The sequence below is a fragment of the Tigriopus californicus genome, chromosome 5, assembly GCF_007210705.1.
Source record: "Tigriopus californicus strain San Diego chromosome 5, Tcal_SD_v2.1, whole genome shotgun sequence".
Classification (NCBI taxonomy): Eukaryota; Metazoa; Arthropoda; class Copepoda; order Harpacticoida; family Harpacticidae; genus Tigriopus; species Tigriopus californicus.
Window position 1 is genome coordinate 11,179,672 of NC_081444.1, and position 15,060 is coordinate 11,194,731.

Here is a 15,060-nt window from a genome sequence, read left to right on the forward strand (position 1 = left end):
GATGGCAGGTCTGGCTAACCCTTGAATTTAGTGTTGAGTTGGATATTTGGCCAAAACTTGTCCTGCTACAGGATCAAGGTGTTTGTAACACCTGCAAATATATATTTGAGGAAGCCAACTGTATCCCAAAAAAGAAGAGAGGATGGCTTCAATTTGCCTCAACTGTCTTGGTAGCAGTGTCCCTCCAAAGGGCTCTAACCTGGACCCATGAACTACAGGTGGTTTGAGAAGAAAGATCAGCCAATGTCCTGGGGGGTCCTTGGCTCTGATTAGACTGTGGGGATTGGGGCCCTGGCTCTGATATGATGTCCTCTTTTGTGTTGAAAAATGGCTGCTAACCTTTTGATTAAAGCAGATTATTTTTTAGCGATTTTGAATTTGTGTTTTGAGTGTAAGTCTTGTCCAAGAAAGTTTAGTTTTGCATCAGATATACAGAAGTGGATGGAAGTGGGCTGGGAGTACTGATGTGCTCAAATTGACCTATTCTTTGTTTGTTTGCTTATTTGATTGAAGTTTCGGGGTATTTGCTTGATGGCAAAAATTTGATCCATATTCAAATAAGTTCCATGTTGCCAAACCACCAAGGCTTAGGCAGCTAACTTCTTATGCTTACTCTTCATTATTTTGTAGAGACTAAGGCAAAGAGAAGTAATTAATTGCATTCCAAAGGTAAGTTTTGATTCTTTGTAAACTTAATAAAAGACAAACAAGGACAATGGGGCTGTTTTTGATTTTTTACTTCTGAAAAGAGTATTCCACATTTCTGACAGCAAGCCTTATTTTCAGGGCAATGAAGAACTTCGTAACTCTAAGACATTCTTTTCTGTTTTGCTCTATCACATCATTAAGTTCATAGAAATTGTTGAGGGAAGCTTGCAAACTTGTTTGAAGGAGCAAGTTGAAGGAATGGGGAAGCAAATGTCCAATTGCTCTTAAATTTCTACTGATATGGTTTCATTGACTTTATTGTGGTCACCTTTGATACAACAAGAACCCCTCACTTCGATAAGGAAATGGGAAAAAACTTTGCGGAACAAAGACCGTTCTTTTCAGGCAACCTTTTATTTCTTATGTCATTGATCTTGATCGCTCTGCTTGTATTCATTTTGATGGTTGGAAAGGGTGACTGACACTTTTAAAACTGAAGCCTATTTAGGCATGAAATTAAGAGCAATACAATGCCTAAGGAACAATCTGAAGCAAGAGTTTCTGTGATGCTTTTGAATCCATTTTTTTGTCTTCTTCTGTGATTTTGTATCTCTGTACTAGTTTTTGAGACAATTACTATCCACTTTGTTGGATGAAATTTTGACACCCTTAAATTTCATGACATAGCTCAAAAAGGTATTTCCAATAGGTAGAACCGGTAGAACATCACCTTTTAAAAAACTTCTTGCTGTTGGAGTACATTTTAAGCAATTTTCTAGCCAGGATATAATTCAAGCAACTGTTTTTACTTTACAAATTATAGGATTACTCACTGGGTCAGTAGTTGGGAGTACTGATGGGGAGCAAATAAATTTTCACCATAGGTGGCGATTATGGCTACCAATTTATATATTTAATGGCCCAAGACCTGACTGGTCGAATGGCTAAAATCAGTCAGTTTGCCTCAAAAAGTAACCCTGATCTTTCTTCTGGCAAACCAAGGTCGCTTTTTGCTCAAACTTACTATTTTTCGTTACGATGGAACAGGCAGGTGCTCTCATTTTCTATGTGTTCTGACCACATTGAATTTGAAGTTTGATTTGATCCCATCACTAGTTGGGAGGCGGATAAAGGTGCGCCACCGTCCAAATACAGAGAGACTCCGTAGCTCCGCTACATTCACGCAACCTGCGATTAGAATCGCCGGATGAAAATGTCTGACAAGATACAACAATAATCAGCATATCTGCCTCTCAGTGTTCTGGGTACTACACACCGCACATACACGCTGCCACTTTGTACGCCGTATCAGTCCATCATCCATCCAGTCTGTGAATCAAGTTTGATTCCAGCATTGTCATCATGTATCCTGATGAGCCGATTGGTGGCGCTTGAAGGATGATGCGCTACGCCTAATCCAGCTAGTCCCGGTCATGCAGCATTTGAGATGTTGGGCGGCTCCATGTTCTCCATGATGCCCTTGGGCTCTTTGCCAGCATGGAGGTAGGGACTCGTCCAGTCAGGGAGGGCCTTCCTTATCAGTTGAGCAGGAGGATTGTGGATGGCCAGATGAATAATTCAGTCAGTGGCGACCAGGCCTGAATGGTGTGAGCGGAGGAGGAAATAGTTGAGAGAACTTCCCCCCCTTTCCCCAATTGCCTCATTGATTGATTGATTGATTAAGAGGCTTATTCCATCGGTTAGTCCGGCGTGCTGACCTCGCCCGCTGCTTCGTCCGCTCCCGCTTCATCGCCTACGGCCCCTGGCACTGATCTGCGAGTCTTGTTTCGTTCCCAGGTATCGGTGGAAGAATTGAAGGCCGTCTTGATGCCGTTCGAAGCCCAGATCGCGGGTCACGNTTTCTGTCTTTCCTTCCGGGGGGCATCTTCCTGCCTGATCCGCGATCACTCATCTCTAGCTGAATTAAACCATAGACCGAGTGGCGGAAAGGGCCTGACCGTCCAGAACGCCGGTCTTGATGTCTGATCCGCGCCCTTCCGGCGTGCTGACCTCGCCCGCTGCTTCGTCCGCTCCCGCTTCATCGTCTACGGCCCCTGCCACTGATCTGCGAGTCTTGTTTCGTTCCCAGGTATCGGTGGAAGAATTCAACCATAGACCGAGTGGCGTAAAGGGCCTGACCGTCCAGCACGCCGGTCTTGATGTCTGATCCGCGCCCTTCCGGCGTGCTGACCTCGCCCGCTGCTTCGTCCGCTCCCGCTTCATCGCCTACGGCCCCTGGCACTGATCTGCGAGTCTTGTTTCGTTCCCAGGTATCGGTGGAAGAATTGAAGGCCGTCTTGATGCCGTTCGAAGCCCAGATCGCGGGTCACGGCTCGGCCCAAGCCGACGGCCAGCACGCCTTCCTCAAGCACAAAGACGGCAAGCTCCTTAAGCCGTTCCAAAAGCCGCCCAAAGGGACCCGTGAAGTGGCGTTTTATCGCGGGGTTCAGGCTTCGGACGAACCCGACGATGTGGCCATTCGGGCCTGGATTCCTCGTTTCCACGGCACGGAAAACATCGGTCAAGTCGATGGGTTGACCAGTGGCGAGCAGTTCCTCGTCCTGGATGATGTCTTGGAAGGCTTGAGCTCGCCCAACATCATGGATATCAAGATCGGTCGACAGACTTGGGGTCCGGATGCGCCGGTGGCCAAACGCGATCATGAAGACCGGAAGTACCCAGGCACGAAGGCGCCCCTGGGTTTCAGCGTCCTGGGCATCATTATTCATCGCATCAAGGACGGGCACGCCCAAGGTGAATCCATCAAGTACGATCGCACGTTTGGCACCAGTCTCAAAACTGAGGATGTGCAGACCATTCCCAAAGTGTATTTCGACGTGGACAACACGGGCCTCGTCCCGGCCTTAGTCGAGGTGGTCGTGAGCCAAATGAAGGCTCTTCTAGCCGTGTTTGAGCGTCAACGCAAGTACCTGATCTACGCCAGTTCGATCTTGTTCGCCTACGATGCGGAAGTGGTGCGGCAGTATCTCGTGGATCAAGATCGAGCTCGCTTAGCCCGAGGCGTGAACCTGAAACTGATCGATTTCGCCCACGTGTTTCCCTCCGAAGGACAACCCGATGAGAACTTTGTGTCCGGGTTGAAGAATCTGATTGGGGTGTTCGAGAGCTTTTTGCCCGAGGAGAGCCGCCTACCGCCGGTCAAATCCGACTAAACCCTGAGCCTACCCGTCCACGGAAGCTATATATAGAGATAGATAGATAGATTCATTCAACCCAGCTATTCAGTGTGCATGTGTTATTAATACTGTTAATATAACTTTTATCATTCAATGTCTATGGGGATTTTTCCATTTTCATACCAATGCCGAGCCTCTTTCGTTTCAGGACAGCCCAGCATGAAATTGGAAATGGACAAGGCCGAGGCCAAAGGCGAGAAGTTCATGAAAAAGGCCGAGCGCAAGCTTTGTTGGGATCACCGCGATGCGTTTTGGGCTTGTATGAAGTCCAGCCGCGAAGATGCCTCCCAATGTGTAAAAAGTCGAGAGGCCTTTGAGCAGGCCTGTCCCAAAACCTGGGTGGCTCATTTCGACCGCAAATTCGAGTACGAGAAATTCAAGGAGAACCTCTATTCGAAAGGCTTTGAAGAGGTGGATCAGAAAGCCACCACGTAGTGATCAATGCTCTACTCGACCGACATCCATAGACTCCAGATCATTAGTGATATTATCAGTTACTACTATCATTATTATTATTACTACTATTTTCGCCATTTCTATCAATATTATCATGACCACCGTGGAGCATTCGAATTTAGAGCGATATCAAAGTAAGCTTGACCAATTGGCCAAATTTCTCCAAGCCCATTGGGATGTGATCAATGTGTGTATGGTGGACTTCATTACCCGGGATGTGTTCGCAACTGTTTTGTGTGAAAGCGACCGCCGGGAATTAGCCGCACTAAGTGAGAATGACTTGAAAAATTTGCCCGCCGATTTCGTTCAGAAACCGACCCGTGAAGAAGGTGGAGATTGTAGTGCCCATGATAAGTTGCCCAAATTCATTGCCGATATCCAAGCTCACACACTTGAATCCTTGGGTGTCATCGCAGAAGGCGAGACCTATATGCGATCGCTAGGCTTGGTCGACAATGTGTCACTTTTCGAGCATTTCGACCGAATCATGGGCGACAAGAAGATGCACGAGGTGCTCCGACTCAGCCAAGTGATTGGTCAACTCGCGCAGAATCTCGATCTCCAATGCCTGGCCGATATCGGGAGTGGCAAAGGCTATCTTAGTAGCATATTAGCTGCGTTTTATGAATTCCAAATCCTGGCTATTGACGCCAAGGCTGGGAACACTTCTGGTGCCGAAAAGCGGGATCGAAACCTCGAGGTAAGACTGTCATTAAAAGTTGGATTAATTTTATACACTTATAAAAATCGGTTTCCTTTTTCTTGAGTAAGGCATTTAAAGATAGAAGGAATATGTCTCCCATCTTAAAACACCTTGGTGAGATGCAACGCATTTGGGGTCCAAAGTTTGATTTCGTTCAATATTGAGATAATTAAAAAGTTGCAGATAGAAAAAGGAAACCGATTTTTATATGTGCAACTTTTTAATTATCTCAATATTGAAAGAAATCAAACTTTGGACCCCAAATGCATTGCATCTCACCAAGGTGTTTTAAGATGGGAGACATATTCCTTCTATCTTTAAATGCCTTACTCAAAAATTCACAGTTTAGAATAAAAAAAGATCCAGATGAAACTGAAAATGCAACTCATGTTATTTTGATTGCATGAGTAAGTTTGAACTATTAGCCAAGTTCAGTTGCTGAGTGTGGTGAAGAATATCATATCCTCCGACCCACTGGAGGTTCTATTCGAATAATAAAAAGGTATTTCAAAAAGGCTGGAATGGCGAATTCTCATTACTTTCTAAGACACACATTGAGAGAAGATCAAAACCAATCATTACTCTCGGGAAAGTAGAACTGCTCTCCGAGTGGCAAATGCCATGGACAGGAAACATTTTCATTCGGAAACAAGGGTTCAATGTGCCATGCAATAGAGCAATAGATCTATCGTGGTTTTCTTTCAAATGTCAACCACCGCCATAACCAGTCATCATTTGATATGTTCAACGTACTCTTGTCTCAGTGAATTTTCGAACTTTTTTGTGATCATTGTGCATCAATCGCAAGAAAGCCTCATCGTGACGAGTAGATATCGAGCCTTTTTCAATCATTTTCCTGATCGGGAAATGGTGATTCAATACTGTTCAAAAGAGCATTACAATTATGTGCTCGATGTGAGCTCATCTGTGGAAATTCAAGGGTTGCGTATTGTAATGTCAATCGGTCATAATGCGATTTTCTGGACTTCCCTGGAAATGCATGAAGTTTTATTTCCCTCACCCCTTTGATGACGACTCGAATGATGCGGCGGAAAAGAGACTTGGAGGTCGAAACGGCCACTTAAAGACTGACCTTTCATGCTGTACCGAACCAAATTTAGATTCAGTTGAGGCATACAACGTTAAAGGAGATGCTTTGTCGAATCCCCCGACTCTTTTAGGAACGGTAGTTTGCAATATCTTGGCAGGAATGATTAGCGGGGTATCACCTTGTCTTCGCCTGAAATTGACATCTAGTATTTCAGGTTTTTCTGTGGTTGAGGGGCGTAGGTTCTCTTTTAAGGGGATGGATGGAGTTTTTGTCTCTTCAAATGAGTTTGAGGAAGTGCTTGAACACTAAGTGATCAAGGGGAAAAAAAATGATGAAACAGATTTACTACTGGATCGGATGTTCTTGGCCTGGGTGAATTCGGCAAAATCTATCTCATTCTCTCTGTCTCAAATGTCGAACTCAAATCATTCGAGGGTTTAGTTCAATTCTGTATTGACGGAAGCAAATAGTCTCTCTTGAGCATATTTGCCTTTCAAAAACTCAAAAGGACTTGGACTATATTCTTTGTGTAATCGCCTTGTCTCCGATGCATCTCTTGCTTATTCGTGCAAATGCGGGAGCTCGTCAGACGAATGACAGGAATATGGTCAAGTTAATATGGTCCGTCAGTGGTTGAGTTGGACCACAAAATTGCGCCACATTCCTCAATTATTGAGTCTGTTGGCCCGAAAGATATCTAACGGTACGTCAATTTTCGAGACTGACCTTTCTCGTATGCACCGTGGAAACATGTCCAAGTGATTTTGATATGAAAACTGAAAAAGTACTTGAGGGGCATTCGAATGATATGACTAACTCAGCAAAGGACCAAGAAATCTTTGATCGCCAAGGGGAGAGTTTTTTTAATGCTATTGAACGTTAGTCAGACGATGTTTCACCTTGAAGGGTGGTTTCCAGGAGTAAATGTTAGGAAACGAATGAAAAACGTTTTTTTTTTTTATCTACTCCCCCATCTGGCTTTGAAGTCGAAACTTCGGTCGAAGGGTGTAGGGAATCATGTCATCAGAGAAACAATGGGACATTTGCTAGAAGTTGTCCAACGTTTGGAACCCATTCCAATTTTTCACAAAAGTGAAGAAGGCCTTGTTTTGAAACTTTACCAGTTTCGCCCAAAAATTTAGGAAAAGACAGAAATATTTGAAATCAGTTCCAGTGGTTCTTATTTATTTCAATTTGATTACAATGCTGAAAGATTACGCATTCACTTTTAGATGTCACAACACTTTTGACACGGTTACATAACGATTTGATGTTCTATTTTTTCTCTATTTTTGTTTCTCATGAGGCACACTGCATATTCAGAGAAAGAGGTAGAGACTCTCTGCACTTTGTTTTTGTGACTCGGCAGTTCACTTGAATGAGGCTTGATGAGATTTTATTGGTAGGTTTCTCTGAATAAAGTCTTATTGGAAACACTTTCCATAGCTACGTTTCGAGTATCGCACGTTCAAATTCAATGTTGGTTGCGTAAGGATGTTTATCTCGTGAGTCTATTTTTGGTTGGTAATGCTTTGGCACCTTCAGTTGCTATCTTCCCCTATCTTCCCTGGAATCCGTTTCTCATTGTCACTCGACTAAGTTTGAACAGAGAGATGTTTAGAAGCAGAGACAATTTTAACCCAGCCACTAGTGCTCCACATACTTCCGATAGAAAGTATGTATTGCCAATGCCAAAGCTAATTAACTTACAGTTCGGAATATCTATGTATTGATTGCAACTATCTACGATCAACTATTGTTCTATTGATGCGTTTACTCTTGTTAGGTCAAGAGGTTTCCGTTTCCAAATGGTTAGCTCTATACGATCTCTGTTCGATGTTCTTTATTCTCATCCCATTCAAATATGATATTTTCCCTCCCGTCTTTTATTTTTAATTACTCGAGATCATCGTCATGACACCAAATTCGAGCGTCAAAAAAAAAAAGACAATTGTCATGTGGTCCTCATTTTTTCTTCTCTTCTCGTCGTAACAGCGGAAATGGGATGCCCTTCTACGTCGAGCCAAAATCCGCTCAGAAGGTGAAGCTCCACCCATGCGAAGTAAGCGCTGGAAGAAGCATCTCCTCAAGAAGGCTGAATCCGACAATCTGGAAGCAGACGAGATGAATCCCTCGTCCTCCTTGACCCAACCCGAGACAAGCCGTCTGCAACACGTGACTCAATTTGTTGACACAACCACGGATCTATCAAACATGTTTGCGGAGAAATTTGGCGAGTCATCCACTTCCCGATTCGGACTCATCGGACTTCACACTTGCGGAGGATTGGCCAGTCACTCATTACGAGTGTTCGTGGCCAAAGAGGATTGTCCGCTTTTGGTCAACGTGGGCTGCTGTTACCACCATTTGGATGAGGAGTTTTATCGGAACGAGCACCTCACAGACGAGGAAAACGATGGATGCCATCAGAATGCGACATTTCCTCTTTCCTCGACTTTAAGGTCGATGAATTTTCAACTGGGTCGTAATGCCCGAATGGTCGCGGCTCAGCCTATGGATAGAATGGCTTCACACCGAGAGGTGAGTTTGATGCCAATGTTGCTCCTCGCCGCGTGTCAATAGGGAGATTCCCATCAGAGATTCCACTGTATCGGACAAGGAGTCCACTCCCGAAAATGGAATGTCAAAAATGGCGTGTTGTTTAGGATAATTATCAAATGATCCAACTTGAATGGCTGCACATCGACAATGTGTCCATTGACATGGGCACATTGTCCCTATTTAGCTGGATGTTTTTTTCAAATCCTACCGCATTCCTCACATTCCATTTCAGTTCCGAGTTCATAATTCACATATAAATGGCAAGTTTTGAATTACTCATATTGTCCATGTCAACAATCATGGCACTGATTTCCCTTTTCATGGCATCGTTCGAGATTGAAGCACCATTGCCACTCAATAATGCCATGATATCATGATATCTTGCCTAAAGCAAAATAGAAGGACTCTGTTGGATAAAAGTTTACTACCAGGTGGATTTTAATACCTCTTTCGATTGATGTCATTCACGGCAGGAAATTCCACTGAATCGCTCTCGTTCGATAAAATAAGCAAAATATTCTGCTAAGGATTAATGGCCCCCCACACACAATTTTAGACCATGTTCATTGTCCAAAGCCAACAAGGAGGATTTCCTTACGTGTTAAGTTTTATTCATTTCCTGTGGAGCGTGGTTTTGGTGAATCATGGCTTGGTGCTAGTTTTGACTCTCCACATTTGATATTTCAACTATAAACATTTGCCCATCGCGAGCTTCTTATGCGTTGAAAAATTTCAATGATCCTCCTTGAAAAGTACATTTCGCGTTGAAATTGTTGCCATTTTAAACGCTCCCTCTTCATTTTCTTCGATAAAACTTCATGTGGAGAGTGAAGATACATTCAAGAGCCTCAACAATTCCATCGCACCAGGCATGTAATAAGAAGCATGTTAAATAGTTGGCTCAGACGTGCTGTTGTTGGATGGCCTCTCAGCGGGCCACCGCTTGTCTCGACTCGAAAAATTTTACCATAACAACCAAAAACTTTGGAAATGCAGATTACGTAACCCGGCAAGCACTAAAGAGCAAACGAACTTGACATTTGACTCTCTGCTTTACCGACGAGAGTTCACATGGGCCATTGGCAGGAAACCTAGCCTTCAAATGTGAGAGCACATCTATCACTGTACAGTATGTATTTTATCTCCCTCATACTGCTGCCCTTTTCATCATCTGTGTCTTTCTTATTCTTGTGAATTGATAGCATACGGATTTGAGTGTGAACAACTTTGTTTGCTTTCTATGACATCAGAAGGCCCCTTTTTCCATTCAAGTGTTAGTGTTGCCTATGCTGTAGAGCTGGTTAGGTGTAAGTTGCTAGGAAATTTCATGCCAATGACAATTGAGTGAGGAGAGTCAATATTCCTCGTCAGCAGAGTAGAACATGCTGGATGAATTGAAGTCAGGAATGATGAATATCTCTGAATGGGAAATCCCAGGGAGCTCTCAACGTTACTTGGGTTGAGTGGAGCGTTGTCTCCGCCTAATCATAGCTTAAAAGAGCCTGAATGCCCAGAACTGCATGGAAATTCTAATTTTAGATTCCAACAATCAGGAGACTCTTGATGCAACTGAAGATCCGTGTGTCAAGAGATTACTGAATATTGTTGCAAAGCAAAGCAATTTGTTCAAACAAAATCAACTTCGTTGGTCTCTTTTTGATATGTCTAATCCTATCTTAGATGACAGGCGCGGGATTATTATTGTATTCCATGAAATGGCGGTAATAGGAAAATCATTATTTTGAATCCACACTTCCGCAACAAGTCCAAGGTACGAAATGGCTTTTTGTAAGAGGCTAGTAATTGCGTTGTATCTGGGCCAAACCTTACGCATGAACGTTACCAAGTCAAGTTGAATTGAATAATATTTGCACTTGTGTAAACATCAAATTGGATCATGTTTTGGATGATATCTTGTAACTTTTGTGAACACCTTTTCATTGAACATTTTATCGCGATAGTGGAAAGCTTTCAAAGAAACTATGACTAAATCGATAAATGGTCTCTTTTTCCTCTTATTTGTCGTTGCTTGATCGTCTTGTGATCAACAGTGTTTGAAGACAGAACCCAAGGCGTTGTGGCTTCATACTGATTCCCAAGCCACCGTAAAACCACGTAAAATGAACAATGTTCTTGTAAATGTCAGGAGTAAAACTTCTTCAGAAAACCCCAAATCTTGCTCATCATTAACGTTAGTAGTGACCGAATCTGATTTGTTTTGAAAAATAGTAATTTCTCCCCCGATATTATTCGCTTGCGTCAAACATCTTTTTGGGCGATTGTGCCTAAAAAAATTGTTTTGGTAATATTTGGCTTATTTTCTAGCGAAAATCTCGTCACTTTATCCAAACTAATGGAGCACATGTTCCTTTGACTACAAGTATGACAATGGTATATTATTGTATTGCCTTCGTCCAAATTTAGTTATGGTATCAAATGTTCCGCTTCTTTGACCCGGTTTAAGTGTCGATTTCTTCTTTTATTATAGAGGTTTCACCTTTAGGAGCTAACATTGTAATAAACAATAAGGAAATTGAAGAAAACATTTTCAATTGGCTGATCAAATACTTTGACTAACAAAAGCCCTCTGAATCATGTCTTTGTTTCTGAAAGTTGAATCGAAGCTCGAGTTTAGAATTTTGTTGCCATCACCACAATCGTGTTAACATTGATCCTGCTTGCAAGCATATAAACATTTCAATCCCTGGAAGACATTATTGATGCTCACTTCGGGGAAAATTTCGATGAATTTTTTTCTCATATGATCCGACATGTTAGTAGTAAACAGAGCATATTAATGCAAATTTGGAAGGTACAAGTAACAGACGGCTGTTCACGGTACTTTTCATTGTTGAACGTGATACTGGTAAGAATTGGAAACCTCAAAAAAACAAGGGTCTCTAATTGTCTTTAGAGGTTAAAGCAAAGCAAAGAACTAACTCTTTTATCGGGTACATAATTAACTTTTTGGTGATTCAATACATGACATGATGGGCTGATTTAATTGTTTTGAAATTTGAAGCTTGACAGCTTGAATTTTATTTCAGTCAAAAACGTTCCTTTTTGTAGTCTTCTGATGACAGTCATGGTTAAGAGTGATATTTTGATGGTCCCCCATCACGAGGTTTCACAAGCACCATATTTTCTTTTGGTGTCGAATTCGAACAAATGAATTATTATTATTTCTACTAAAGGTTCATGCTCTTCATCTTCATTTGCAGCTACCCACGCCTTCGTTGTTATGGCGAGCCGTGCTTCAATCTCTCCTCCTTGAAAGTCATCCAAACTTGGGTTTCCAAGACCAGCAAGTGGGTCGGATCGCCAAGAAGTCAAAGACTTTTCCTCATTATGCCAGAGCAGCTTGGGAAAAGTTGGCTTTGGGACCCTTTAAGGTGAGTCAAAATAGTGGCCATGAGTCGGTCTTATCTGAATCAAACGTGTGACGCTTTTTGGAATCTGAAACTGGAATGTTTCGATGGAGTACATTTTATGGTAGATTGGCAATATGGAGAAATCTCATACGGGCCTCTGAAGATTATTGGAATCATGTTTTACTTGAGAGAAGGCCTTGGCATTGCTATAGGCTGAAACGTTGAGCACGTTCGATCATTTGGTCTTGGTCATGGCCGCAAACAAAGGCCGGAATCAAATGTATTTCTTCTGTTTACGAATAAGGCACTCGTATTTATTTTTATTAATGAAAGTAATGACCGGTTGAAAATTGTTTGGCAAAAAGCAAACTTGTAAATTACCGTTGTGCAAGTACAGACTGAGGCATAATTTTTTCGACTTCCTTAATCTGAAATTGTTTTCAACTGCTACGACTTACGCAGTAGATTCAAACTCATGAAATTTGCTCGAGTTCATAAATGAAATATGTCTACAAGTTATAGTATTTCAATTCAATCAAGGGTTGCACTTTAAAGGCTATAAAGAGACTTACTTTGAACCTCCTTATGTTTTTTTTATCTGTAACACATTTTTGATTACTTTGAAAAAAATGCTGTGCCTTTTAAGGATAACGTTGAAATTCCGCCTCTGGAAGTTAGTTAAATGTTTAGTCCACGAACAACTTTCGATTTCACTGAGAAACGTTGATAAGCGAAATTTCTCGATCAAGTAAAAATTGATGAAACTAAAGCATGAATTTGCTATAGTCATAGAATGCTGAATGAAACTTCGAGGTGATGTGACGAGAGGGGTGGTTCATCGAGTTTGCAAAAAACTTTTTCACATCAAGAGACAATTACTCTTTATCTTTAGTGATAATGGTAACGCCGTTTTTAGAGTAATAGTTGGAAAGAATGCATTTTGCATTACATTTTCAGTGAGTGCACACGCAAGATGGTCCATTGACTCAAGTAACACGAAGACCAGTCATTCGCGATGTTTTCATTTGCCGTTCGTGGATTTCCTGGCTCCCTACTGATTTAAGTTATTAGTCTGAAAGCAAAACCTTGAAGTGTGTCAAGTTTTGAATACCATCCTTAGCAAAAGAATCGACCATGAATCGAGTTGGAAATAATAAATGCGTTGTATATTTTACTTTCTTTCAGTGGACAGATGAGGAAATGGAAAAGATATTTGAGGCTGAACAGAGAAAGTTTGGACATGGCTTAAATGCATTCTACCAATATCGAAGTCTCTTCTCACCATTGATAGAGGGTTTGATATTATTAGATCGTTTGGTGTTCCTCCTCGAGCAGGTACGTAACGTTCACATGGTTGTTTTTTTGTATTCCTAAATTTGTTGGTTAGTCCACCCTTTAGCGGGTGATATTAGCTTGTATGTACAAATGCGACAAGTGGTTCGGTGTTGTTGTTGTTGCTACTTCTTGAATCCTCTGACAAATAAAAATTAACAAGATCTCGTCGGGGAAGACAGGGATAAATCATAATGTAGGTTCTTTCATCATATTGGTGATAATTTTTTTGTTTCGTATCTTGTTTTTCTTTCAGCCTGACGTCACGGAGGCCTCTTTGGTGAAGTTATTCGATCCGGTCATCTCACCAAGATGTTTTGCTCTGATTGCCAAGAAAGCTGAGAGCAATAAACAAAAACAGATCTGAATGAAGTTCCGAATGGAAGTGGTGTCCGGCTAATGCTTTTCATAAACCAGTGGGCCCGCCGTTAAGGCCTTTAGTTTGGGTGGGTCAGACTTGCTGTTCACGGACTCGTCCAAGACGTCCTGACTTTGAGATTTCCTCAGATTACTTTGATGATCACACCAGGTTTTCACACCTAAAACGGTGAGGCACACTAAAGACACCATGCCAAGTACAATGGCAGCCAGGCCTAGGGCCTCGTCTTTGCTCTCTTTCGTGACCGATTCATCTTTTGGGTGGTGGTGTTGTGGGTGATTGTAGAGATTCTCGTGGGAGGGTAATGCCGGCTCGCCATTCACTTTGGCTAAGGTTTCAAGTTGGCTACCTTCGAGAGCATGCCCTTGCCGGGGCTTGAACCCGCTCCGAATCTTAGCCATGGTGTTTCTTGGGTAAGCCATCTTGGGAATGATCAAGTCTCTGCATTGAACTTGGACCAACTTGACGCCTTCCTCTTCATCACAATCGAAGACCTTCAGTGGGTTTTGGTAGCACTTGCAGAGGAACTTGTCGTCAGGGAAACTTTGAAGAACAAAGTGCTTGTTGTTTTCACAGAATGTATCACATTGGAAGTTCACATCGGTAAGTTCCTGCGGTTCTGTCTCTTCTGGGCCCTTGGCTAAAATCATGGTCCAATTACTAATGGGCTCATTGGCAATCTCGCCAAGTTCCACGCACCCGCAATGTTTACTCGATGACAAAACTGGTACAGCCGAGCTGATCCGAGCCAAAAGTGAGACCATTAAAAGAAACATCAGTTTCTGTGTCATGGTGGTTGATTAACGAGGGATGAGTAACTTTTCAAACTTTTCAAACTCTTCTTTCTCTCTCTTTCCCTATGTTTTGGTTGATGTATCCCGTCCAGGTTCCAACGAGTGAATGACTATTCTCGATGGTGGGGCTCTCCTTTTAGGACACTGTTTGTTGACACAGATGACAAAGATAAGAGAAAAATTTCCGAGAGCGACTCGTATCTTTGGATCTTGTTCACTCTCATGCACTTCATGAGCTATTGAACGAACTCCTCATGACAGGTAGACCGGCAAAACCACTCGCCCGTCATCCCGGATCCTTGCGATCCCTCGCCCTCACATGACGGAAAACACCGTCTCGAAGTGCCTCGGATGGATATCCATCGGGCCTTTTCCTCTCCATCGGAGGAATTCCCATTGCAATCTGGCTCACACGTGGGACTGTTTCAGCCACACTGTACTGAAAGCATGCATGGTATACTGTGCCTGCATGTTCTGAAAGAGAGACGTTTGTAGGTATTTCACGTCTATAGGTAGTCTGTACACTTGGGCTCCTTGTGATTGGATCCCTTAAGCTAATGTTCGTTC

At 42.6% G+C, this 15,060-nt stretch overlaps 3 protein-coding genes across 3 annotated transcripts; all 3 read left to right on the forward strand.

The window, feature by feature from the left end:
- The first annotated feature begins 1,927 nt into the window (after positions 1–1,927).
- LOC131880057 (uncharacterized) lies at positions 1,928–3,993 on the forward strand. Its single transcript, XM_059226556.1, has 2 exons — positions 1,928–2,151; positions 2,919–3,993. The coding sequence occupies exons 1-2, from the start codon at positions 2,146–2,148 to the stop codon at positions 3,819–3,821; spliced, it is 909 nt and encodes a 302-aa protein (XP_059082539.1). The 5' UTR covers positions 1,928–2,145; the 3' UTR covers positions 3,822–3,993.
- Positions 3,939–4,407, forward strand: LOC131880058 (cytochrome c oxidase assembly factor 6 homolog). The gene has a single exon (XM_059226557.1). The coding sequence runs from the start codon at positions 3,939–3,941 to the stop codon at positions 4,278–4,280; it is 342 nt and encodes a 113-aa protein (XP_059082540.1). The 3' UTR covers positions 4,281–4,407.
- LOC131880056 (probable methyltransferase-like protein 25) lies at positions 4,396–13,688 on the forward strand. The gene is made up of 5 exons (XM_059226555.1): positions 4,396–5,001; positions 8,051–8,596; positions 11,839–12,009; positions 13,174–13,323; positions 13,577–13,688. Exons 1-5 carry the CDS (start codon positions 4,396–4,398, stop codon positions 13,685–13,687), a joined length of 1,584 nt encoding a protein of 527 aa, XP_059082538.1. The 3' UTR covers position 13,688.
- Positions 13,689–15,060: the final 1,372 nt, after the last annotated feature.

What these genes read in the sequence shown, in the direction of transcription:
- LOC131880058 (XM_059226557.1), top strand. Translation starts at nt 3,939, where the DNA reads ATGTCTATGGGGATTTTTCCATTTTCATACCAATGCCGAGCCTCTTTC.
- LOC131880056 (XM_059226555.1), top strand. Translation starts at nt 4,396, where the DNA reads ATGACCACCGTGGAGCATTCGAATTTAGAGCGATATCAAAGTAAGCTT. An exon ending in TGGCTTTGGGACCCTTTAAG is followed by an intron (nt 12,010 to 13,173) that starts GTGAGTCAAAAT and finishes ACTTTCTTTCAG; the next exon opens with TGGACAGATGAGGAAATGGA. An exon ending in TGGTGTTCCTCCTCGAGCAG is followed by an intron (nt 13,324 to 13,576) that starts GTACGTAACGTT and finishes TTTTTCTTTCAG; the next exon opens with CCTGACGTCACGGAGGCCTC.